The 27,004-nt window shown below is 44.0% G+C and overlaps 2 protein-coding genes across 3 annotated transcripts in view; both read left to right on the forward strand.

Annotated features, from left to right (window-relative positions):
* LOC146196216 (uncharacterized) overlaps positions 1-23,837 on the forward strand; it is a 102,765-nt gene extending 78,928 nt beyond the window's left edge. Inside the window, exons 4-10 of one of the 2 annotated variants that reach the window (XM_084598123.1) lie at positions 1,453-1,515; positions 10,046-10,319; positions 15,009-15,158; positions 15,364-15,455; positions 15,628-15,769; positions 22,981-23,140; positions 23,664-23,837. In XM_084598123.1, coding sequence (XP_084454249.1) covers positions 15,084-15,158; positions 15,364-15,455; positions 15,628-15,769; positions 22,981-23,140; positions 23,664-23,800 — 606 coding nt within the window. In that variant the 5' untranslated portion in view covers positions 1,453-1,515; positions 10,046-10,319; positions 15,009-15,083 and the 3' untranslated portion in view covers positions 23,801-23,837. Of the gene's footprint in view, positions 1-1,452; positions 1,516-3,702; positions 4,225-10,045; positions 10,320-15,008; positions 15,159-15,363; positions 15,456-15,627; positions 15,770-22,980; positions 23,141-23,663 lie in introns of those variants that run through there. The other variant, XM_084598124.1, reaches the window with a different exon arrangement.
* On the forward strand, positions 4,692-6,136 carry LOC146196219 (uncharacterized). Its single transcript, XM_084598122.1, has one exon. The coding sequence runs from the start codon at positions 4,774-4,776 to the stop codon at positions 5,980-5,982; it is 1,209 nt and encodes a 402-aa protein (XP_084454248.1). The 5' UTR covers positions 4,692-4,773; the 3' UTR covers positions 5,983-6,136.
* Positions 23,838-27,004: the final 3,167 nt, after the last annotated feature.

Consider the following 27,004-nt stretch of genomic DNA (forward strand, 5'->3'; position numbering starts at 1 on the left):
GATTCCATGTCTGGTGGGTCTAAAACCAGCCTGTTGAGGTAGTGTAGCTGTAGAGTCTTCAATGCTTGAAATGGTAGCAGCACGTTGCGCAGCGAAAACTGCAGTACATTGAATGTCTCTCTTTTGCAAGTCTTCAAATTCACATGATGAAGAACACACTGCCGATGTAAAGTTCTCAGCAGGCATTCTATCAGCTAAACTGCAAAAAGCATCAAGATTTGTGCATGTCGCTGAAACTGCTACGAGAAGTCAAACTGCAGCATGATTAAAGCTATCTGGAATTGCTACATTTTTCTTTTCCAGGACTACATGACCACTTTTCTATTAGAAAATAGAAAACCCACAGCAAAGTGTCACACAAGTACGTATTTCATCCATATGTGGCAAATTACAAGCTTGTCACTTGTACAGGCCAGTAATAATTTGACAAATAAACCTTTAAATCAGCAAACATAGAACAAGTTATTGCAAACTTGGTCTATGCTGTTCATGAACTATGCATTTTACTTACATGGCACTTCAGAATTACAAAAACTGAAAGCAATGAGAATGTCAATAAATATTTAAGTCAACTGTCGCATTCTACTAGCCAAGTCTTCCAATTGCGCTTTATGGTCATGAAACTGCCCTACGATTCTATGGGAAAGCTTGGTATGTACACTGTCAAAAGCAGACATAGCGTCAATCATGGAGCAGATTAAAATTAACAATGCATGACTTAACTGAACAGAAAACAAAGTTTGCAGTGTTGGTTTCTTGTTCTAAAAGTATGCAAATGCTTACTATTTTCATATGAACAAGCAAGTGATGTCTGTTAACAGTGCAACAATGTTCAAATTGCACCGCTTTCCAGTCGACCCCGAGTTGAGTCGTCGGTGCACTTCGCTGGTCAACAGAATTTTTTCCCGAACACAAACTCATGCGTCTGTTCCCTGCATTTCGTCGATGGCAACCGAACGAATCAAAACCCACTACCGATGCTAAATCTTGGCTACGAGCGAAAGACAAGTACGAGGCTGCAGTTCTTTTTTGTGTGTGTAGTAATGCATGGTAATTTGCTCATTGCAAGGCGGAGATGTTTTGTTTGCTTCATTTATGTACTTGAAAATGCATACTTGTTTTACACGTGTTTTTTTTACGCAATCACCTGACATCGGCAGTGGCGCAAAATATTGAACTTAAAACGCTGGCGAGAATGCAGAATTATAGCTTCATAACTTGACTATCTCCGCGTGCGAATTACAAGAGCGTGTTATGTTGTAATCTTTTCGGATGATCTACGGCGTTTTTTTTTTACGCGAACACCAGATATGTTATCGGCAGTGGTGCGAAATGTGCTGGTTGTCCACAGATTGAACTCAAAACGCTGGCAAGAATGCAAAATTATAGCTTCATACCTTGACTATCTCCGCATGTGAATTACATGAGCGTGCTACGTTGTATTCGTTACAGGTGATATACAGCCGCAGACGCCTGATGCGCGATGACTATGGTCCACCACATGCCAAGCGCAAGGTCAGACTGTCGAGTTTGTACAAGGAAGTACTGAAACTCACTTTGTTTTCTTTGTACAACAAACCATCTGGACTGCAGCCAAGATAGGGATAGTCCGGATGTATTATAAGGCCACCATCCTCGAGCCTGCCATTTGTATGCTTTGCCTTGAAACCAGCCAGAGCACGCTCTCATGCAACGGGCTCACAGTTAATGCCATACTGCATGGCAGGGCTGGTTGTGCTGTCAGCATTAAGTATTCTCTTTAACAGAGCAGTGCAGTTTAAGCACTTCGAGCGACAAACATCTTTAAATACTGAAGCAGTTATTCTCCCCTTTCGATGTAAAAAACCATGCAGCACAGTCTTTTCTGTCTTGTGGCAGCTTCAATTTTTTCTGCTGTGGTCACCGCAATACTAATCCTTTTAGCCACTTGCTCACTTCGACTGGAGTTCCAGACTGGAGGCGGCAGAGCGGTCTTTCAAAAGTAATTTGAAAGGCTCCCAGAAGCTGTTTCAGCTCCACGTTGTTCAGTGGCTCTTCACTGTTCTTTGACGGCTGGAAGGCAACCTAAAAATGTGTTCGTTAGTCTAATGATAATTTTTATTGATAAGTGCACATCATGTTAGTGAAAGGCTGATTTTGACAGTTAAAGCAGCAATAAAAGGGTCATAACATTATTTGTCGGTTTGCAGACTGAGGGCAAGCTGCATTATTTTACTGTAAATAAGTACCAAGCCTGCCAGACCGCATTCAGCAGTGGGCTTGAACTCCAATTTAAGATAAAGTAATAAGCACTTAAGTTATCTCCATGCGTAACTAAGGCTCACGCACTTTTGTGTCATTACCTTTTCTGAATGACCTGGAACCTGTACCCTCTGGACAGTTGCTGGTGCCATAGTGGGCTGCTTACTCTTTTTGGTAGCTGTCAGTGTCTGGTGAAGGAGGGTGCCTGCACATGAAACCATACAATGCTTAGTAGCCAGTTTCATACCATGAGAGGCATGCTCATGAACTTGCATCTGCATATATTATAGTCGCTGTACTGCCTTCATTTTCAAAAATGGAACAGTGCAACAAGGACGAGAAAGAGAATGGATGAGCACAGTGTTCACTTGTAACTGTAGGGATCAAAGGAGTGACAATTAGGTTCTGATGACACAAATGCTAATATATCTCCAAATTAATAAAGTTTGACTGAAGCATGTAACTAGCACATTTCAGGGTTTGTAAACTGAATTTGGCCAATCAACCCCAACATGACACATTCCCAAATGATCCCTTTTACTCTTATGGAACTATTTGTTAACAGTGTTCCATTTTAGTTTATCTGTACAGCACATAGCTTCACTGCACATATAGCTTCCATATAAAATGCAATCACCTCTTTTTAAGGAGCACTGTAATATGCCCAGTGGGTAGCTTTTTTTTACATGAAAAGCACCATTCATTTTCCTCAATTACGAGGAAAATTACGAGCCAGCGAGACTATTCAAGAGTGGTTTCCCTTCCCTTAAAAAGGAATTAAAATTTTGCTACTTGTGTCCTGTATTGCTGATGATAGAAAAAAATTATTGGCCACACACCCATTCAGAGGAATATGCTCAGGTTCAGAAAACGATATTACGGTAAATGTATGCTCGCAAACAGATTCTTCATGGTGAGAAGATTTATATTTGCTCCATTTCTAAAAATGACGACCACCTATTACAAACTGAGAGGCAGACTCATTCCATGCTCTACAAATGCTCTATTTTTTCAATCAGTTTTTACTTGAGTCATTCTGTGCATTGTCTGTAGTACTCATTGTGCTGTTGAATTTCTAGGAATGAATGCTAGTGACATTGACCAGTTTGCCCCTTCATTGTGGCAAATTCTTACTCATCCTAATGCGACAATTAACAATGTTACCTGATATTGACGAGCAACAAGGCACAGTTTTAACACCAGTAGTCAGCTTATTTAACATGGATGTGTCGTCTCAAGGCACTTACCAGAAACATTGAAAAGCTCGCCATATGGTGACTTCTCAACATGGCCCATGAGTTCTTTGTTTGAAAAATGTTTAATCTTTCGGGTTGGCCTTGGGTCGTGTGTGTTGGCAGGGTGCACCGTTGATTTTTTAAGTTTAAAAGTCATAGAATTGAGGAGAGCCGGCTCAACATTTTTTTAGTAGCTCGCTTCCATGCCGCTGCCTTATCGGTGCAGGAGCTGCCGGTGATTCCTAGCTGGATGCCCATCTCCAGCTTCCACAACAGGGCGCCAATATGGCTACAAACTCGTGCCTTTCCAGCCTTGCACTAGCAGCCAGCTGTGACCACTCTTCCCTCTTTTCGTATACAGGCCCATGACAACCATGGCCTTTTGTTGACTGCCTGTGAAGGACATATATCTGCCCTCATATACACAATATTATGAGCTGCTTCATGGCTCAGCACCTGGCCCACTCAGCCACACTGCAGCTGATTGTAGGGCTCGAGGCTTTTCTATGCCTCTGCCTCTTTTAGGTCACAGGCCTTCGTTCTAATTAAATAGCAAAAAATATGAGCACTTTTTATATGTTACTGTTGTTAGTTTCAGAGGTATCACAGCATCACTGATGCAGCCCCACATACAGTATGCAGCCTCAGTAACAGCCCGTAATGGCGGCGGCGCTGGAATGTAGCAATATGGCAGACTCCAGGTATCGAAACAAATTGTGTATAGCTAGCTAAAGAAGGTTTGATGGGTGCTGGTCTATAGCTTTAAAATATATATCACTCTATTTACATCCCCGCAGGGGGCACCTGTTAAAGCAGGTGATTGCGTGTACTGTGCGACACCACGGACCCCAGCACCCACGCTTAGCCGTGCGTGGCATTGCCGTGTCTGGGGAAAAGGGGATCCTGGTGGTTGAGCCGATGCCGAGTGTTTGGACCCTTAAGGCCCCTCGGCGGAGGCAACACACCACTTTGGCCCACGCTTCCCACAGACGGCACCTCCGGGCTGACCCACCCGGGGGAAATCGGCAGTCGCCTTTTCCTGTCCTCCCCCTTATCTTTCACTTTCCTATCTCTTTTCTTGGCACTGTCCTGTCTCCTCCTCCTTTCTTGCTTTTTCCTTTTTCCTGGCGGCAAGGGTTAACCTTGTGTGGAGTAGCTACCCTGAGTTACCCATATTCGGTTATAGTAGAGGTGTACAGCTGGCGTCAGCAGGGCTTGTTGCAAGTTTCCTGTCTCGCCCCCTTGTTGGGCTCCGTGGTGGGTGGCTGGCACAACTACCGAAAAAGCAAACCCTTTCATGGACTCTCTATCTTCAACACATGATCGCCCTCCAAACAAAAGAGGGCGGACCGATGTAACAGGCCAGTTCGTGCAAAAACAAAAAGAAACCTTTCCGAAATACCACATTGTTCATAGTGAACAGTCAGAAATCCCAGCTAGAAAAATCTCTCCATTTACGGTATCAAAATGTCTCACAGGAAGCCTAGGCCCCGGTTACAAGGTAACCAAACTAACAAATGGTGACCTCTTGCTTGAAGTCAGGACCAAACATCAGTTCTCTAATCTGAAAAATATTGTGGCACTTGGGGACATACCCATCTCCATCACACCCCACCGATCTCTCAATACTGTCCGAGGTGTTATATCAGAAAGTGACTTTTTGTCCCTGACTGAGGAAGAAATGGCAGAAGGACTTGCTGACCAAAATGTCATAGGTGTCTACAGAATCAAGATCCGAAAGGATGACAAGGAAATCCCCACCAAACATCTTGTTTTGACTTTCAACAGCAGCACGCTCCCAGAATCAATTGAAGTGGGATACATAAAAGTAAATGTCAGGCCATATATACCAAATCCAAGAAGATGTTTCAAATGTCAGAGGTATGGTCATGGATCACAGAGCTGCCGCGGCCGTACCACATGTGCCAAATGTGCATCAAGCGAACATAATGCAGACAACTGTGCTGCAGCACCGCACTGTGCAAACTGTGACGGGGAGCACCCCGCTTACTCAAGAGCTTGTCCAACTTGGAAAGATGAAAAGCAAATCATTACCATCAAAACAACTGAGAATATAACTTACAAAGAAGCACGAACCAAATACTTCCAGACAAAACGCACAGCATTCCAGTTCACGGCAAAGCCAAATCTCGCCGAAGTGGTGCGACGGGGCGAGGCACCACACCGGCCTTCAACACCTGCCCAGGCCACACAAAGTGAGCTTGAGGTAGGGCCTTCTGCGCCCCTGGTGGAAGTGGTTACTACCACTCCACCCCAAAAACAGGCCACCCGTTCCTCAGGGGCGGTGGCCCACAAGACCTCTGCCCTTGAGGCGGGGTCTAAAAACAATGAACACGCGCCTCCGGCACAACTGTCCGCCTCCTCTGAAGAGGTGATGGACACATCCAGCCAAGATGGCCATGTGCCTTCGTCGTCACACAGACGGCGAAGCTCCTTGGAACGATCCAAGAAAGACAGGGCCCGCATCACGGGCCCTGAAAAATAATAACTCTACTTCTAAACTCACAAAAGAATAAGATGGTGTTCCTAGTGCAATGGAACTGCAGGGGACTTTTAACCAACATAAACGACATAAAAGATATCCTAACCACACTCTCACCTGTTGCGCTTTGCTTGCAAGAAACAAATCTAGGTCCCAAGCACACAAAAATACTAAATAAATATCAAGTCTTCCGCCGAGACCGACAACAAGCCAGCAGACTTTCCGGTGGAGTGGCCATTATAGTGCAAAATGGTATTGCAGCCCGAGAACACCAATTAAACACCAGATTAGAAGCTGTGGCAGCCACATTACTTACATATAAAACCATTACTGTGTGTTGCGTGTATATTCAACCTCACCTAAAAATAACTCTCCATGATTTAGAACATCTTTTTAGCCAGCTTCCAGAGCCATACGTGGTAGTAGGCGATTTTAATGGGCACTCACCCCTGTGGGGTAGTGAGAAAACTGACGCGCGAGGCCAAGTTATAGAGAACCTTATTCTTTGCAGTAACACATGTTTGTTAAACTCCGGAAAACCTACTTTCTGTTCTCCAAACACAGGAAAGATGAGCGTTTTAGATTTGTCCTTTTGCTCGCCCTCTATTTTTAACGATTTTAAATGGAATGTTTTAAATAATCCATATGGGAGTGATCACCTACCTGCACTAATCAGTTTATCATCTTCATCTTCAACATCTGTCATACCAACCAAACCACGACGTTGGAAACTCCATTTAGCAGACTGGGATTTTTTTAGAACAGAAGCAGACTTGGAAACAATTTTTTCAGAGGAGCATAGCGTAGATAAAATGAATAAACTCATCACAGATTGCATTATAAATGCCGCGCGCCTTGCCATTCCACAAACCTCAGCAATGGTACAACAAAACAGCAAAATCTGGTGGACACGGGAATGTAGGGAGGCAAAAAAACAACAAAATAAAGCCTGGGGTAAGTTTCGAAGATACCCAACATATGAAAATTTGACAGCTTATAAAAAAGTTAAAGCTAAAGCTCGTTATATTCGTCGCAACGCCGAAAAACAATCATGGCAGAAATTCGTGACATCTATAAACAGCTCAACACCATCTAAAAGAATGTGGGAACAAGTCCACAAACTAAATGGCAGCTTCTCCTCATATACAATTCCGATTCTCACAGCACCTGGTATGCAAACGAGCATCGAAGAGCAGGCAAATATATTAGGGGAACATTTTCATAAGGTTTCAAATTCTACACACTACACAGAAACATTCCTAAAATATAAGAGCACAGCTGAAAAACAAAAGCTTCCAACAAGTGGCAGCACGAACAAACCATACAATAGTTTAATTACACTGCAAGAATTAAAGAAAGTCCTAGCTAGAGGTAAACAAACTGCACCAGGTCCTGATCAAATTCATTACGAGATGCTTGCTCATCTATCCGAAGCCTCTGTAGAGGCACTTCTGAAATTTTTTAACAAAGTTTGGGTTCTAGGGAAATTGCCGGAAGCTTGGAAAAGGGCCATTATTGTACCATTCTTAAAACCAGGAAAACTGCCAACTTCTCCTAACAGTTATAGACCTATTGCTCTCACCAGTTGTCTAGCGAAATCTTTTGAAACTATTTTAAATACTAGATTAACCTTTGTTTTAGAATCTCATGAACTTATTGATATTCATCAGTGCGGTTTTAAGAAAGGGTGCTCAACAACTGACCACATAGTACGCCTTGAAAACACTGTCCGAGAGGCTTTTATACATAAACAGCATTGCCTCGCAGTTTTCTTCGATCTAGAGAAAGCCTATGATACAACGTGGAGGTACGGGATCCTGCGGGATTTAGCAGATCTAGGCATCCAAGGCCGAATGCTAAATGTTTTAAATAACTTTCTCTCACACCGTTTTTTCCAAGTCCGTCTCGGCGCCACCCTGTCTAGAAGCTTTGTTCAGGAAAACGGGGTGCCACAAGGGTGCATTCTAAGCACAACCCTGTTCGTTGTAAAAATGAATTCCATTTGCAGAGAAATCCCAAATTCTGTTATGTTTTCGCTCTATGTAGATGACCTTCAGATAGCCTGCACATCCTCAAACATACAAACATGTGAGAGGCAAATACAAATAACAATTAATAAACTAGCGAAATGGGCCGACAAAAATGGATTTCAGTTTTCTCCTCAGAAGACGGTGGCAGTTATGTTTTCGCTCAAGCGAGGCATTCAGAACAGCCCTGTCCTCCACTTAAATAAAAAAGAATTACCGGTGAAAACTGAACACAAATTTCTAGGCATTACGTTCGACAAAAAACTTACGTTTCTACCACACATAAATATACTGAAAAAGAAAGCTTCCAAATCTCTTAACATACTGAAAGTTCTTTCGCGGAAACGTTGGGGATCCGACAGGGCATGTCTTCTACATATATACCGCTCTGTTATACGCTCACGCTTAGACTATGGGAGCATAGTATATGGTTCAGCTAGACCTTCATACCTTAAAAAATTAGACCCGGTACATAACTTAGGCCTTCGCCTTGCGTGCGGAGCGTACAGAACATCCCCAATAAATAGTCTTTATGTGGAAACGAACGAGCCTTCACTGAAAGACAGACGAAATGCACTCACATGCGCTTACGTTCTCAAAATAAGGACACGAAAAAAACACATCTGTTACCCGGTTGTCACAACTTGCCCCTCCCGAACAATATTCACAAATAAGCCTCAGACAACCAGACCATTGATTATGCGATTTGAAGACATTTGCCGTGAGCTCCATATTCTGGACACCTTGCCTGATGTCGCTCAAGAAAATAGGCCCCTGGCCCCATGGTACAACTTTCCAACAGTCTGTGACCTCACTCTTACACAGTTCAAAAAGAGCGAAACTCCTACAGAACATATATTACAAGAATATCACGCACTAAAAGAGAAATATAGCAAATGCACAGAGTTTTACACGGATGGATCAAAAACTGCCTCCTATGTGGGCTGCGCTGTAGTGGATCGGAACTCCGAAAAAATTATTCGACTTCCTCAATGTGCATCAATATTTGCAGCCGAGTGTTATGCTGTCCTGGTAGCTGTAGCAAAAATTGTGTACGAGGGCATCGAGAACAGTGTTATTTATACAGATTCACTGAGTGTGCTCACAGCTCTAAACTCCAGAAATGCAGTCATGCCATTACTCGGTAACATAATACACGATGTAATAAAGATCTCAACCCAAGGACATAACATAATATTCTGTTGGGTTCCAAGCCACATGGGCATTGAAGGAAATGAGAGAGCAGACGTGTGTGCTGCTCAAGCAGGCAGGAAAGAAATAGAGAAAGTAAACATACCTTATAAGGATTGCATAAAGTTAATTAAACGAAAACAAAAGGATATATGGCAGTCTATATGGAATAACCAAGAAAGTAATAAATTGCACCTCGTAAAGCCCAAAATAGAAGAATGGGAAACAAGCACTCATCAAGAACGCTTCATGGAGGTTACAGTATGCCGTCTGCGTATCGGGCACACACATCTCACACATAACTTTTTACTAATGAAACAAGATAAGCCTACGTGTGGAGAATGCGGAGAAGTGCTCACCGTCAACCACATCCTGATTACATGCCCAAAACTAGAGACACTACGGAGAAAGCATTTCACTATTTTTTATGATCGTGCCATCCCTTTCCATCCCAAATTACTTTTAGGAGAAAGAGCAATAATAAACTTAACATGTGTTCTTAGTTTTTTAAAAGAAGCAGACGTTCTGAATAAACTGTAAACTTTAACGAACCTTTTTCCCCTTTTTAAATAAGCACAGATTTTAACCTTGCTCTTGGCGCATGATAGCCTGAGTTGCTTATGCGCCAAAAAACCCCAATACAATACAATACAATACTCTATTTACATATGAAGGGAATCATATAGTTGCCACTTTTTATCCTCATAGACATACAGTAGTCCAGCTAGCTAAAGGTTTGATGGGTGCTGATCTATAGCTTTAAGTATAGATACTGGTCTATAATGGCTATCTGGAGTGTAGTCTGCTGAGGCACCGAGCAGCATGCTGATCTTGCTGCTTTCTTTTAGGTCCTGCCTTTGCCGATTGCCTGCTGCCTAAGTTCACCTTGCTGTCTACCGGCTACTTGCCACATGATCAAGGACCGAGCAACGGACAATGCACGGTGCAACTAAGCCACGTATTTGGCCGCGTCAGCGATAACATTCGTCGCTTGATGTCCAAGGCAGCGATGACGTCAGGAGCCTGGAAGGAGCCTAAGCCTACAAAACGAAGAACCAAACGATGCTGGAGTGCAGTCTTGTGGGGCACTGATCAGCTTGCTGGTCTAGCTGCTTTCTTCTGGTAAGAGGCCTTTCAAGTGGGATGAGACGTTCTTGTCTCTGCTTCACTGGACTGCATTCCTGTATCGAAACATGCCGCCGCGCAATTGCACGAATTGTTCAAAGTTGCTTGAAAACGGTCAAGACAGTGCATCATGTGCTAAATGCAAGAAAGCATACCACATCGGTAAATGTGCGGGAATGACTAAAAAAGCTGTCAAAAAATTGACATCGCGCAAAATTGACCACTGGTGTGACAGCTGTAAAAAGCAGGAATCAGATGAACAAACATCAGAAAGCAGTGACGCAGAATTCAGTGGGAAAAGGAGGGGGAAAGAAGAGTGAAATGGGTCATGTAACAAAACTGATTGAGATGGTTAGCCAAAAGATGGTTCTAGTTTTGGTCCAACTGGAGAAGCTGGAAAAAAAAGGTAGACAGACAATGCACACCAACAGCAGGAATAGAAGCCTCAATAAAACTCCGGTTGCATAAATATGACCAAGTTATGGCCACCTTGGCATGGCAAAAAAAGGATATTGCAGAACTAAAAACCACATCAGCAGAGCTGATGCAGATTTCAGAAAAGGATGCCAAAATCCCAAGACTGAAGGAAGAAGTTGATGGTTTTGTTTGTGAGGTTTAGCGTCCTAAAGCGACTCCGGCTATGAGAGACGCCATAGTGGAGGACTCCGAGCATGCTGAACAATACTCGGGGCGGAAAAATGTTGAGCTGCATGGCGTTCCCTATAATCAGGTCAAAGATCTGTACAAAGTTCTGCGGGACTGAGCGCAAAGCTATAAATAGCAACAGTCCAGCGTCACTTCCTTGAAGCTGTTCACAGGCTAAAAGAGCAGAAAGATAAGGTACCCCCAATCATTGTCAGATTTAAAGATGTAGCTGATTGTGGCAATTGGATCTCGAAGAAATATGCATTGCAGTCTGATGACATCTACATAAATGAAAACTTGACACGAGCACAAAAGAAGTTGTTTTGGCTGAGCAGACAGGAGCAAACAGCAGGGTTATAAATTTGTCTGGATGCGCAGTGGGAAGGTCTTTGCAAGGCGGCAAGAAGGAAGTACTGCTATCAACATTGCAACGGAAAGTGATTTGGAAAAAATAAGCTAATGGCTGAGTTGATATCATTTTCTGACTGGGATTCTCACCTAAACCAGGTTTTAAAAGAAGGGTTGATGCAGGATTCATGTTTGTTGCATGTAAACATACGTACCATAAACAAAAACTGTGATCTGCTACGTGCTTATGTAGATAGCCAGCAGAAAAAAGGTGCAATTATCCTAACAGAGGTTAATCTAGATGCAACCCAACAAAACATTTACAGCCTTGTTGGGTACTCGTTACACTTGGTGTCAAGAAAACAGAAAAGGAGGAGGAGTGATCATTTTGTTGTGCTGATAACTGTAATGTGCTGATAAATTTTTTTAAATGTGCAAGTATTTCTGGATTCTGAATTTGCTCCCTGGCATGATTACGGACAAGCATTTACAAAACTGTTTCTCCATTCAGCATCTGGCTCTGCCAAGTAATAAAAATACAGTAGACTTGCATTAATCGTGAGATATCAGTACTGCGCAAACGCCTTCCGCGAAACTAATGGTGAAAATAACCCTCCTGAGTGCACTGAGCTCATACAAACATTGTGCTCCACTTAGGAAAAAAGCTGCAGCTCAAGTCGTGAAAGAACAGTCAAGGTTGGGTTGCATCTTTTAACCCATCGGTTTTTGCCTGTTTACACACTTTCGGATAGTTTGGTTTATGGGGTTTAACATCCCAAAGCGACTCAGGCTATGAGAGAAGCTGTTGCTCTGAGTTCCGAAAATTTTGACCACCTGCAGTTCTTCAACATGCACAGACATCGAATAGCACACGGGAGTCATGCTTTTCGCCTCGATCGAAATGCGGCCGATATTCAATTTGCAAGTTCCGTAGACGCTGCAGCCACCGTGCGGCCGACGAGCGAAACGATCCAGTGGTGGCTGTCGGCAGCGAGAGTTCGCGGAGTCTCTCTCCGTGCGTAGGTGGTGCGTCCATTTGAACAACTCTCTTTGTGCTTCGGTGGAAATGGAGAAAAAGTCTGGAAGTAAGCGAATGTGTAGTGTGCCGCAGTGCACAAATAGAGGTGTCATTAATCAGATTAGCCTGCACTCATTCCCCAGCGACGAACGTTTAAAGAAGGAATGGGGTATAAAGCTCTAGATCGGAAAGACCGTGACGCGGGAAATGAGTCTGCAGCGTACATTTCATAGACGACGATTTCTTCTGGAGCCGTACAGGTAGTAGATGAAATATTTTTTTGCCTTCGGTCAAATGTGAACGTGTCTGCTTGCGATTCATTTTTTTTTTTTTTTTTGCGATTGGTACACACCTTTTGCAAATCGTTACACAGCACATGCCAGCAAGCACGCAATGTTTACATGCGGAAAGGATCCACCTGAGCTCTGCGTGTGGTACTGATAACGCATAGCTATTTCTGCTCATTTCTTGAAACAGATGGTACAATAACCAAGCTTATTCTGGTGGCAGCCGACTCGCCAGAGTGAAATTCTCTCGGCCATTGCCTCCGATGAGCTCCTCATTATTTCAACGTAATTTATTGGTTTTTTTAAGGCTGGTGATTGCCCAACACTTTGTACAGTCGAACCCGGATATATCGAACTCGAAGGGGATTGCGAAATAGTTCGATATATCGATAATTCGATATACAAAAATTGGCTTGTGACGGCATTACGATGCAAAAAAACGATACCGTATTTGTCGCATAATGAACCCACCCTCCACTTTTGCACCCGAGAATTTGAAAAAAAAAATGCGTTAAGGCCAGCTCGCTCACATGCAAGCGATTGAGCGATCTCAGCGACAGAGCGAAAAATTTCAAACTTGTTGGAACTGCGTCCCTCTTGCTGCTTGAGCCACCGGGACAGCCCAATACAAGGTTTCTATGTCCCTGCGGCAGAAATCGCGAGCGTTTTCGCTTGCATGTCGATGGCGCGCGTCACTGTTTCGGTCGTCGCATCCGCAGCTTTCATGGCAGTGTGCCAAGATGCTGCGCAGCGATAACGTCAGGGCGCGTCTTTTTATAGCTCCTCCGGTGGCGGGGAGCGAACTTGGCAGAGTGCCCGTGATGGCTTGATTGCACAAGCCTGGTTCGATTTATCACGCCGCGCTTGGGGCGGTCGTCATGATCGCAGCAGCAGACCGCGTGCTTTCGTTGATTCATACATGCAAAGATAAACGGCTCCCGCCAAAAAAAAAAAAAAGCCAGCCGCCATATCTTACGGCGTACAGCACAACGATAAGAAAGGATGACTCAAAAAATAAATAAAAAAAAAACAGCTGCCACAACGTTCGCAGGCGCCATAGCCACGCTGGCGAAATTGTCCGGTGTCTGTCTGAAAACGGGCTGAGCTGGCTTGGCGCATGCGTAGCGCGTGCTGAAGGAGAGAGATAGCTTGGCAAAAGAATGGGCACACCCACGCACATGGCTTGCAAACGTCATGTGTTGGCGCGCGGGAAAGATGCGCGCGCCTTTGGGGAATGGGCGCGGCACTGTCCAGAACTGTCCCCTCTCATACCTTCAGCGCGTGGCTTGAAAATGTCACGCGGCAAACGGCCAAGGGTGACGCGATCGTCTTTGGGGAAGGCACACTTTCCAGTGCGTGGTGCGGAGTTCGATATATCGAACGACCGGTGAAATTGAGTTCGATATATGTCGCGGCTTTCCTATACTTTTACATGGTATTTTCAAGGGGATATTCCATGAGTTCGATATAACCGAAATTCGATATATCCGGGTTCGATATAACCGGGTTCGACTGTAGTACTATAGTGATGAGTTCGAAAGTAATCGACCCGCCGGGGTGGCGCAGTGGTTACGGCGCTCGACTACTGTTCCCAAGGACGCGGGATCGAATCCCGGCCTCGGCGGCCGCTTTTCGATGAAGGCGAAAAGCAAGGCGCCCGTGTGCTGTGCGATGTCAGTGCACGTAAAGAACCCCAGGTGGTCGAAATTTCCGGAGTCCTTCACTACGGCGTCTCTCATAGCCTGAGTCGCTTTGGGACGTTAAACCCCACAAACCAAACCAAACCAAACCGAAAGTAATCGCTTGAGCTCGGGTGCTGTGTAGAGCGCCTAGCATTTAGTGGGACTTGCAGTTGTGTTTTCCACACACTGCGCCATGAGAGCATATGCAGTCACTTTCATCACTTTTCTCGGCTATGGAGGAGTTCACTCACGCAACTCGGTGCAACCGAAAGCGCAAGCAGCGACCAGTAATTTTTTTTTTCTGATTGCTTAGAAGCGGCCCGCAGACCGCTTGAAGGTCTAGTCTAGTCTTTGACCGTGAAGCTGCGCGAGTGTCCTGTTTCAAACTACACAGTTTACTGCTACTAAGCTATTCCAGGAGAATCATGGGCAGGGAAAAGCAAAACGGCTCATCACTTCGCCGGCCAAAGCAGCGAATTTGATGCGAGTGCCATGAGAATTGCAGCTTTTATCGGCTGGCAGCACTTGAGCGCTATTTCTTTTATTGCCATTTATGGAAGTCACCAATTTTTTATACATTTTGTGTAACCCAGCAGAAGCAATTTTGTGTGACTATTGACAAGTTCTAACGACTTCTGACATGTGGATAGTGTAACAACTGAACGATGTCTTTTAACAAATGTGTAATTCGCATTTTGCAACGCAGACCCAAAGGTATGGACGCCTGTTCGGAAGAGGTTGAAGACTGCCATCCCACCACAGTGCCTGCCATTAAAGGGCCATGACCGCCTTGATGCATCTAGATCTCAAGCATCAACAGCCCGTTCTGCATGAGCTGCTGCCAGGGTTTGTCGAAGTAAGTTTTCGATTTTAATCATGTTCATTTCTTGGATAACATTTCTTTTGCCTTATTTAACATAAGCAAATAATTATGAGCACCTAATGAGCTGCAGATTACTGCACCTGTTAAAAATTACGATACTGATTGCTGTCATTGCAATTGATATTGCAATAAGCAGAATTCCTTGGTTCATAAGAAATTTGTATATTTGTACTTTTAGAGGTTTCCCCCAAAGACAGAAGCATTACGAAGCTCAATTCTTCACCACTCAAGCCAGAAGAAGGAGAAAACGGTCAAGAAGAGGATGTGCAGGTAATCTTTGTTGTAATTTTGCATGAAAATGGAGAGAAAATGCCACCTCTTTTTAGTATTGCTCAATAATTACTGTGAGCATGAGGCTATGTAATCCCGCTCAAGTACATCTGGAGTAGCGTATGTGATACATTCCTTTCAGGGTCTCATTCACATTTTTTTTCCCATACAGATGCCTGAGGACGCACAGCAGATGCTGTCAGGTGGAGGCTTCTCTGACGATGCAACAACCAGATCAGTACCTGCAGAGAGATGCTATTGATGCTCTCCTAGCACTTTCAGTGTGGAATGCCCAAAATGACAAGAGAGTACAGGTTAACACTAATTCTTTCACTAAAAAGACTAAGCTTGTAGAACTGCTAGTTGCAGATTCTGCTGTACAGGCATTTACAGGTGTAGCAACAATGCCCAGCCTTCTCTCCATATCAAACGAGGTAGCTCTTCTAGACACAACAGTTAGCGAGATGACTGTGTTTGAACTGGTTGTCCTCGCCTTTGTTCGCTTGAAGACCTGCCTGTGATTCGCATGTCTTGCCACATTGTTTGCAATGAGCAAGACAACTATCCACAGACTTTTATTCTACTGTGCACAGTCTTGCAGCTGTACTTGAGGCTACAGTACCATGGCCCACAAAGAATGAAATCTCAAAGAACTTGCCACGTTGTTTTGAGGCTTACAAAGAAGTGCGTGTGGTGCTAGATTGCACAGAAATTCAAATTGAAAAGTCGCACTCCTCTTCATGTCGGATTTTGACATATTCCCACTATAAAGGATGCCACACAGCAAAAGTGCTCATAGGTGTTTCGCCAGGTGACATAACGTTTGTCAGCAATGGCTCTGGCGGCAGGGCCTCGGATAAAGCATGTGTGCAGAAGTCTGATGTTCTAACGAAACTGAACAGCTATGAGGATGACGTCATGATTGACAAAGGTTTCAAAGTAGATGACATGTGAGCGGCCTAGGACTGAGGGTTGTGCAGTCTCCTTTTTTGCACCACCAAGCACAGTTCTCAGCAGAAGGTGCTAAGAAAACAATCAGTATTACTAGGGCACGTGTGCATGATGAACGGGCTATTCAAAGGATGAAAGTTTTTAAAGTGCTGAAAGGTCCTGTCCCATGGGAAATCGTGGGCGTACTTGATCAAATGTTTGTCATAAAAGCAGGGATAGATAACCTGTCTGCCCCAATACTGGCCGAGGAGAGATTCGTCAATAGTAATTTGCTGTAACGATGATGCTTGTGTTGTGCATGCATCTGAAAATGTGATTTGCTACTTGCTTATATTTATGTAGCACCATGCCTTCACTTGCACCACATATGACTGTGCAATACTGATCTATACGGTAGGACATGCAGTGGTCACTGATCTGCACCAGGAAAGGGATAAGTAGAAAAATAAGGTTATGTTGAGGCACATTTGGCAAGTACTATCAGATCATGAAATACAGGCTATGAGTATCTGTCAAGAAAGTATGTAATAGCTGTACCTTACCAGTACTCGCCTGTGGTACAGAAACGGGAAGGCTTACAAAAAGATTTCAATTTAAATTGGTAACCCTTTCCTGCCCGCACACAACCACCCTGATAAATAACATTTTTTTTCCTGCTATTTGTTTGTGTGGGCTTCTCAACTTACCTCCATCATCAAAGAATGCAAATATTTAGTTCATCATGTTCAAAATGAACCCACACTTACGTGTGGGCTGGGCTTTTATTAGTACGATATTCAGTACAATGAAAGAAATGAGTGCATGTGATTTTGCACCCCTCAACTGGGGTATGGAATGCTTTAAAGCAGTTCCTCCGCTTGTCAAACAAAGGTAGACATCACACTTCGTACAACGCGTGCGACTTTTTGACAAGCAGCCAGGCTGCCTGCAACACCTAGCATTCTTGATAGGGTCAACCACTGGAAAATATCAAACCCATCTGTGCACTTGTCCACACCAGGAATTCTTGCCACCCTGATGGCTTTGCCAGCTTGCGTGTCATCAATGAAATCGCCATCAGCACTACCAGACCTGCACCGTTTTGGTGATGCACATAGTGCTTCACCGATAGCCAGACAAAAATCCACAAGCTCCATTACTTCACGTCGTTTGAAGTTGTTTCCACTGCAGTCCGCTCGATACTCCATCCAGGCGTTCACAATGGCCAAGTCCACCATGTGGAGACTGACTTTCAGAGTCCATTTCTTTGTTTTGATCGATATGCAGTAGTATTCCATTAGCTGGTCACAAACATCAACCCCTCCCATGAATGAGTTGTACCTGCGGACAGCTGCCGGTGAAGGAACGTCAATATATTCCTTCATTTTCTTGGACCAGTGCTTCACTGTTTCAACTGGACTTGCACCAATCCATGTAGAAGCAATAGTAAAGGACTTACTATCTTTCCATTTCACAACAACCACCTTTCCACCGGCTCTTGCGAATTCTTGGGAGTCACCTTGCTTCATCGCCGCGTCACTTTTGAAATGAACATTTCTGACACGGTTTAACATGTTAGTACCTGTTCCGTCAATGCCCTTCTCGATCAGTGCATCCAAAAGTGGAATGGTAGTAAAATACCTATCGAAGTAGACAGAGGACTCCTTTGGCAGTGTTTGCACAAGCCTGAGGACAACGTTTGGACCAAGTCCAAGAGCAGTACCTGCAAGGGGTGTTAATTTCCCTTGGTAGACTTCAAAGTCCATCACCAGTCCAGCAGTAGTTAAAACAAAGCTTTTCAAGCCAAGTGGCCTTGGCTTTCCCTTTACATACTGTCGAAGAGAGCACCTACCAGTGAACGGAATGACCTGTTCATCATTGGAGTAACTGGCAGGTGTTCTCTGTAGCTCGAGGCAGCGGTTACGTACAGCATCAATGATTGGCTGCACTTTCCACAGTCGGTTCTCTGTTGGATTCTCCGGAGGTGTTTCGGTATCCACAAAATGTAGGCATGTTCGCAGGGTTTTAAATTGCTCGCGCGACATCACGTCGGTCACTTGTTCCACCTTGTAGCCCCTCCGGCAATACATGTGGATATTTGGAAGGCGGATGCAACCCATGATAACATGCATACCAAACAGTTGGCGGATTTTCTGCGAGGTCGCCTTCAGTATTTTGCTTGTGGTTGACAAGCAGTAATTATTAGTTTTCTCTGAAGCGTCTTCAAAGAAAGGCTCATCAAAGTACTGCGAAAAGTACTGAAGCGGCGTACGCACGTTGGGCAGGACATTCTGATCATCATCACAGGGAGCTCGCAACTTCTCCTGAAAAGTCTCCTCCTTCCACTCGACCTTGCCTGGTGGCTGATTTTGTGCTGCAGATGATGAACTCTGCATGTTCACGACTGTAGCATCATCACGCAATGCCTTACTTTGTTCATCTTCGTCATCACTGCTTGCAACTTGGCGCTCGGGTAACTCCCAGTCTGGGTCGTCGTCGTCACTAATGCATTCAATATCAGAAGATTCCAACATGTTCAAAATTTCTTCCATGTCATCTTCATATTCTGGATTGAAGATCCCTGGAGAACAAATGTAAAACAATATTAGCAAGCGCCAACCATTTCTCTTCGCAAAAAAAAAAAAAACGACTTTAAAAGAGCAAGCGGCTAGCGTTCGATGGCTGCGTTCTGAGAGCTCCCTAGTCGCATCTGCCCAACCCACACGTATGAGTGGGTGGCACATCGCGAAGCCCTCGCTAGTTGTTTTCGGCGCAATCATGCCTATTTCTTTTACAGATGTATTCTTTGATGAATCAGTAAGCATATTTTATAATTACATTGTCTTACAAACGCGAATAATCAATACTATCAGCTACGTACGTCTCGGTGCCGGCGGCCGCTTGCTCCCTCTGGCTTGCGCCATCTTTAAAATGCTGCGGTGGTCCCCCTGGAGGCTCGTTTGCGAACTAGCCATATTGGTTAATTGAGGGAAACCCCCACAAACGTGGTGGTTGGGCTGGAATGTGCGTGGGGCGTGCAAAGTAGCCGGAAAAAAAAAAATTTTCTGCACCCACACGTATGTGTGGGCAGGGCAGGAAAGTTGGTAAGCGCAATGTTGAGCCATGAAGTGCCAAATGGGTAAGGGAACAAATTCATTAATGGCATTCTTGTAGAAATCATGAGGAAATGTGCATGGACAAGTCACATAAAGTAAAAGCAAGATAATAGATGGTCTTCAAAGGAAACAGAATGGATTCTAAGGGAAGGCAAGCATAGCAAAGGGGGGGGGGGGGAGGGGGGGGGCAGGATGAGATTATAGGAAGTTTGCAGAGATCAAATGAGTGCAGCTGGCACAGGACTCCGGGACTTTAAGTCTGTAACCCTCACTACTAAATTGGAAGCTATACAGAATAATACAGCGCTATTTGTAACTAGCTCATATCAGATAAACACTATAGCCACTAACCACAAATTGCCCAAGAAGTAGTGTTGACAAATGACAAGGAATTCTTTAGTGCACTGAGCCAACATTTTTATGATTTGTGCAATAAGAAACTGACTGTTGCTTTCGGAAGTGTATTTTGATGTCTCTTCTTTATGTGTGAAATTATTTTCTTGATTTCAAGTTCAGCTCTGTACTGCTTCACATTTGTTGAATGATACCCTGCTCCCTTAGCCATTGTTCGTACTTTCTCTCTCTAACATCCCCTACAACAATGCCATCAAGTGATTTTTACTACCTGAATGAATAAATAAATAAATTGGAAGGCTATGGAAAATGCCTTCCTTTGTCTTCAGTGGGTATGGCTGGTGGTGATGAAAATAAAGACTACACACATTGTGCAGAGTTCCGAAAATTACTTATTGTACATCAAATTTGCAACATAGTGTCCAGCCAAGTAGTATTGAAAAGTTTAATGATCACTACTCTTTTGGGCAGCAAGTTTTGTAAGGTGGGGCAGCACGTGTTTGAAGTACACATACTGCAGCCTCTTAACAAGCTCATAAAACATGGTTGTCACACCGTTCCACTTCGAGAACTAATGAGTCCGCTTGCGAATATACAACAGTGAGCTTTCCTTAGATTGAGTACAAACATTTCCAGTTGTACTTGAGAGAAGTAGGGATGATTCTTGTTAAGCACGAAGTTCTGTCCTTCTTGCTTCAAGTAGTTCAGCTTCTTCTCAGGGGCGCTTCAATAATTGCTTTTTTCTTACCTAATAACGGACTCAACTTTTATGAGTGTGACTGGACTACCATCTTTGAAGACAACCCCATCTGGGCTGTACCCGAGCCACGGCAAAGCCACATTCACTACCAACCCAAGCTGCGTAGGGACATTGCCAGAGTTCGGTATAGTATTCCAGAGCTTTCTTCTCAGACGCTTTCCCATACTCTGTGGCACTCTTACTGCAAAAACGGTTTTCAAGCATCATTGCCACTTTGTCCTCCCAGGAACTATCCTCTCTTGGGACAAAGGTAAAATACACATGGCATGTGCTGCTAGTAATTCGCACTTTGCGCTCTCTTATCCATTTTGTATTCTGGTCTCTCGTCTCTGCAAGGACTGAGAGTGACTGATCTTCTGAAAGTTCTACATGTGTGGAATAGAACTTTTATTTACCGTCTATAAGATGAAACCTTGTGAAATTGTATATCTTGCACTTTGTGGTATCTTCAAAGGTTACATCAAAATTGCATATCTCTGTATGGTTCCATTTTGTTCATAGTCATAGTCGTGTTTCACCAGAATATTCTCCTCTGTAGATGGAACACCATCTTGCTTTCTGACACGCCTGTGTTCTTCCCTGCCATGATATTGAAGTGCCAGTGCACTCTTCAGAGCGGCAGCAATTAGGCGCTGCCTGATGTTACGTAATACTTCTTGGAGGTCTAGCCTTGGTTGTGCCTGAACGGGACATAGTTCACGCAGTGTTCCTTCTTCATACATTGAGGATGCTTTTATTCGTCCCCACGCTTGCTTCATGTCTGTTGACGACAACACTTCAAGGTTATCAATGCCTGTCCTGTTATTAATAAAAAAAATTACATATGTACTAGTTCATTACATTCTCACAACTTTGTGTGCAATCACACCCTAAAACTGAATAAAACTAGCTTACCTGTTTACAAACAGCATCATTGCAATCATGTGTTTGAATCGTTCCGAGTTGCCTGCCTTGCATGAACAGTGACCCTAAAAAATATGAAGCAAGCATCAGGTACATCGTTTCACTATGATGGTCACCATAAGAAATGCAAAACGGATTCTCGCTCCAAATAATGCTGACATGAAAATTTTAGGCCATAATATTGTTACGAGGCACGTCGAGATATTAGGAGGCGATGGTACGTCGTAGCCGCAAGTTTACCGTCAGGGACACACTCGCAGGAGAACCAGAGGTAGCTGCAGCGTCGTCTTTCTCTACTAGCCCAGCACTTCGTCATCGTCTCTTTCACTGCGTACCGTAACAATACCCCCCCCGCGGAAGAAGCACAGTCCCGGTGCGTAGACTACACAGGTGAGCGCGAAATATAAGGTTTGAGACGGGCGACATGCACGACTTCTGGATGATGGTTTGCTGGAGAGTGGCGGTTCACAGGGATAATCTCGTACGTCATGTCGGTAAGTTGCTGCAAGACCTGGTAAGGGCTCACGTAGCAGGGCAGAAGTTTCATGCCTACACGTCGAGCAGGGAGCCAGAGTACGAAGGAGCCAGGAGGGTAGTAGGCGCCACGGTGCTGGAGATCGTAACGGTGCTTTTGAGAACGCTGGGACGCACAAAGCTGGTCTCGAGCAATATGACGGGCGGCAACAGCGCGGGCGGTGGCATCAGAAGCGTAACTGCAGGAAGAATCGTCAAGAGGCAGTAAGGTGTCGAAGGGAAGTAGAGGGTCGCGGCCGAAGAGTAGATAAAAGGGAGAGTATCCGGCGATATCATGTCGTGAGGAGTTATAAGCGAATGTTATGAAAGGTAAAGAGATGTCACGGTGATGGTCAGAAACATACATTGACATCATATCGGTCAGGGTACGATTAAGGCGCTCAGTAAGACCATTCGTTTGTGGATGGTAGGCCCTTGTGAAGTTGTGGCGCGTAGCGCATGAGCGCAGAAGGTCATTAACAACTTTAGAAAGGAAGCAGCGACTGCAATCGGTGAGCAGTTGATGAGGAGCACCATGAAGCAAGATGCATTTCTCTTACTATCATTACTATCACTACCGTTCCAATATTTCCACAAATGTGTGCTATCTAGTGACGGCCTTTTTACCTAGGCTAAGTGAAGGAGCGGTGCAGGTGGAACTTCAAGAAGATGACGATGTTCACTGCAAAGCGCGAAAGTGTTTTGCATCTGGAACTTGATGGAGACAATGTTTACTGCAGAGTGCAAGAGTGTACTACAGTTTTAGATATACGACTGGCTGCAGTAATATAGTGCTCTCGCGTCTGGATCAAGGAAGCTGATCTGCTCGGATGGTGGTTCGATAGCTGGTGGTGAATTTTTTTTTTCCTAAGTTTCATTGTGAAGGACGCTTTCTGGTCATGTGAAGCACGAAATGATTTCTTGTGCTACATATATTTCTTTTTTTCAGCTTAAAGAACTGAAGAGCCTTGGCGGCAACAATGTGGCGACAACAACCAAACGGATTTTGACTTATTTAATGGAAGACAGAGTTGCCCAAAATTACAGCTGGGTGGGCAATAAAGGAAAGTCCAAATTCAGAGACTTGAATGTGACAGCTGTCATAAAGGGTATGTTGTTCATCAAAGTTGTTTTGACAGTGCAGCCGAAAATTAGCAACTAAACTTTGGTAGGCAAAGTGAGTGTATTCTACAATTGATAAATCACTGTTGCTTTGCATATAATCTTAAAATGAAAGGGAACAAATTAATTGTATACTGCAGAAGCCACGTGCAAGTTTTCATTAACCATTTTCAATACATGAAAAAGTTTTGTAGCAAGCAAGGTGTGTTCTTTCTTTGGTGTAAGTGGATATACTGTCCACCAGATTAAGTTGGGGTACAGCGTGAGGACACAGGCGAGAAAAGAATGACATAGACTGGCACTGCTTTATTCATAAGATTTAGTAATTAGCTGGAGGATGGGCTTTAAAAAAAAGGCCTCTCCGTGCCCATCCCTTACCATATGTGTTTCTTCACACTCCACCTGTCTAATTGCATCAACTGACGCAACAAGCTATAATGCAGTATCAATCGTTCTGTGCCCTTTTTTTACAAGTGTCCCATCATGCTAAATTTCTTTCATTCTGCACAGATGCGGTTCGCTCAAACACAATATTTGCAGCGACGCAAGATGAGATAGAGGGTGTGATAAAAAAGTGGCTGCAACATGCGCCTTGCAGGCTGAAGCAGCTGCAGGAGAGGATCACGAAGAAAGCCGAGGCAAGCTGATTCTTTTATTTTTGTCAGAATGGGAGCATTTTTTGTGTATGAATATGGCAGTAGAACTGTTGTCAACGTTTTCTCATAATTTCTTGTTTAACAAGTATCTTTGAAATGTTTTTTCGGTGCCGAGGGTACCAGTGTTATAACCTTGATTTTTTTAATGCTGGTTTTCAATTCTTGTAGCTGTCTTTAGCATGCTATTACAAGCCTGAAAAAACTTGGTATTCTTCATCGAAAAACTAATAAGTACCATCAAAGTGACGTCTGAAAGGGTTCCAGAATAAAGTTGTTTCTCTGGAAGGTGCTACTAGTTGAGTACAATTAGCACATCAGTGAAGGTCTTGGTTTATAGTTGTAAACTATTTTTCACATGTGGCATCACTCCTAAGCTAATTTCGTCAAGCCTAAACTACTCTAACAGACACGTTTTTGTGCACAAAGTGCATTATTTACTTACATGGCTGCTGTTTCATATTGTACTTTTTTATATTGACAGGCCGCTCGAGATGCAACGGACACCTCATGAACAGGTTTGAGAACGGCTAGGGACTAAATAAACAAATCTCACTGTGGCCCTCTGTGTTCTGTCATATTTGCCACTACATTGGCATTGCATTCAGCATGGAACCCAGGGCATGACCCCCGCCCCTCCCAAAATAGATTAGATGAATATCTAATAAATATCCTCTGAATGTCTCAGGATTATCACCTGTGGTCATGATGTGGGTGTTATATGGACATCCACTATGATCAAAATGAACATCATATGGACATTCTATGGACATAATGTGAACTTGTAAGAACATCATATGGACATCTGATATCTTATCAAGAATATTATATGGACATCCTCTGAACATGACTTGGTTGGCTGGGTATTTTATTGTAAAATGTCTAATTCATCAATATGATGCAAAACTTGAAGCGCACATCTTCCGTGATGAAGTGGAAGCAACCAGCTTTCTGCAAAAAGAAAAAACAGGTTAGTAAATAGCCTGTAGCTCATGCACAGCATAATCCTTGACTCGAGGTTTTCTGGAGGCCAATAACAAGAAAATTGAGTATTTCTCATATTGTACCTGCCCTACAACACTTGTTAAGGTGCATCCACACGACGGACCACGGACCTGTTTTGGCCCGCGGACTTGGTCCGTTGTGACGTACCACTTCCAGTCTGACAAGTCCGCGTCAGGTCCGCGAACCGGAGCGGGCGATAAATCCGGCAGCATTTTTTCTAGCAGCGGCCCTCGGACTTTTTGGAGGATTTGCACTCATTGGGTCTGGCAACGGTACAGCGCTGTCCTCTCTCGCTCGGTAGCTGAATCGCCATCGCTAGCATCGCCTCATTCGAAGCAGGCACGGGTATAGCGCGGGCGATCATCTGTTTTTCACGTGCTGCTGCAACCATGGCATCCTGGTCGGATGACGCCACATTTTAATTTTTGGCGCTCGTGCAACAATTTCCTACTTTGTGCGACAGCAGCCGAGATGACTTCATGAGCTGTCCGAAGAAAGAACTCTTATGGATAAACATTTGCAAGCAGATGTCATCTGAATACCCTGCGTATGGGCCATACAGTGTGGGTAAGTAAAACGTGTTTTGTACCTCTTTGTGTACGGTTAGGCTTCTTGCTCAGAAGGATGACGGATGGTGTTAGTTGGTGCAAGTATGACCATTTTCGTTGTTTTTCACGCGTGTTGTTTAGTGCGCTGAAAATATGTCTTCTTAAGCGACTACAGCTCTATAAATACAGCGTCATAAATACGTAGAGCAAGCTTAGCTCGTGAATTGTGTCCAGTTTCCGCATACCGTGCACAGATCGCCTCGCTTATTGTGTTTACGTGCCACATCGACGAAAAATCCTATTCACGGAGTGCAACTATATATATATATACTTTTTTTTCATTACAGAAGGGCTAAAAACAGTCTTCGCGAACAAGCGGCGGACATACCGTAAAGAAAAGAATAAAGTTGATGAAAAGAAAAGTGGCCAAGCACGAGGGGACAGCTATAGCGTGAAATGGAAATTCTTTCGCTGCTTAAAATTTCTTGATGCTGTGCCACGCCCAGGACACCGGTATGCCACTGAAGCATTTTCAGAAGAGGCAGAAATGGCAAGTACATTTCCTAATATAGCACCGACACTACATTACTGTGCAGAAAACACTTGCTGAAATTTACATGTTCTGCACATGCTCAAACAAGACTTACTGCACATTTTTTGTTTTATAATAGCGTGAAAAGTTCTCAAACGTTTCTGTGCAGTCTACCAGCTATTCATTCATTAAAATGGCTCAGCATTTTACATTTTTTATCAGAGAAAAACTGCTTTTTGTTATTAACTTCACCCCTGACGCTTACCCCCAACCCTTTATCACTTGGTTTGTATTGAGGATTTAGAGCTTCTGCTCATGCATGCATGCACTTTTTTTTTTTTTAAGTGCGCAATGCTTCTTTTTCATTTAGCAAGTAACCATTCCGAAAGCCGCAAAGTTTTCCTGCATAGAAATGATCTATTTTTTGTATTCACGGCTGTTTGGCAAGTAACCTTGATGCTATGTGCTTGTATAATAGTCTGAAGAGTATCTTCTGGCAACATCAAGCCCTGCCGCATGCCAGACGAGCGTGATGCAGAACATGACATGGAGCCTCTGCAGTTAGAGCCAGGTTCATGCGGCACAGATGCAGCTATACCACAGCACAGTGGACATAGAGCACCCACTCCACCAGCAAAACAATTGAGGCATGGTAGAGGAAATGCTGCATCAAATGCAATTTTTAGTAAAAGGCAGACGGCTCTCGAGACCCTGGCCAATGCATTACAAAAGCCACCTGTCCCTGATGCAACAACACATTTTGCTAATTATGCTGGTGCACTAATGAAGCAGATGAGCACCACCAGACAAGTGAAATGTCAAAGGGAAATTCTAGAAGTCATCGAGAGGCACTTGAATGCAGGTGAATGAAGATGCTGAATGTTTATTTATTTATTTAAAACACTGCTGCAGCGGCCAATATCAGTGGCCTTACTACCATGGCACTGCACGCCTTGATGTTGCTGATTAAAAAATGTCATCTGGCTGGACTTTTCTTTTTCTTTCAGCAGACTCTATCTGTGAGGTGGCTGTTGAGGTGAGCAGAGTCTTGCTGCCACGGCACTGCACCTCTGTCCTTAAAGTATGAGCACAGCTGCTCACGCACAGCAGCCC

The sequence above is a fragment of the Amblyomma maculatum genome, chromosome 3 (assembly GCF_055883805.1).
Source record: "Amblyomma maculatum isolate TAMU_Amacu chromosome 3, ASM5588380v1, whole genome shotgun sequence".
Classification (NCBI taxonomy): domain Eukaryota; kingdom Metazoa; phylum Arthropoda; class Arachnida; order Ixodida; family Ixodidae; genus Amblyomma; species Amblyomma maculatum.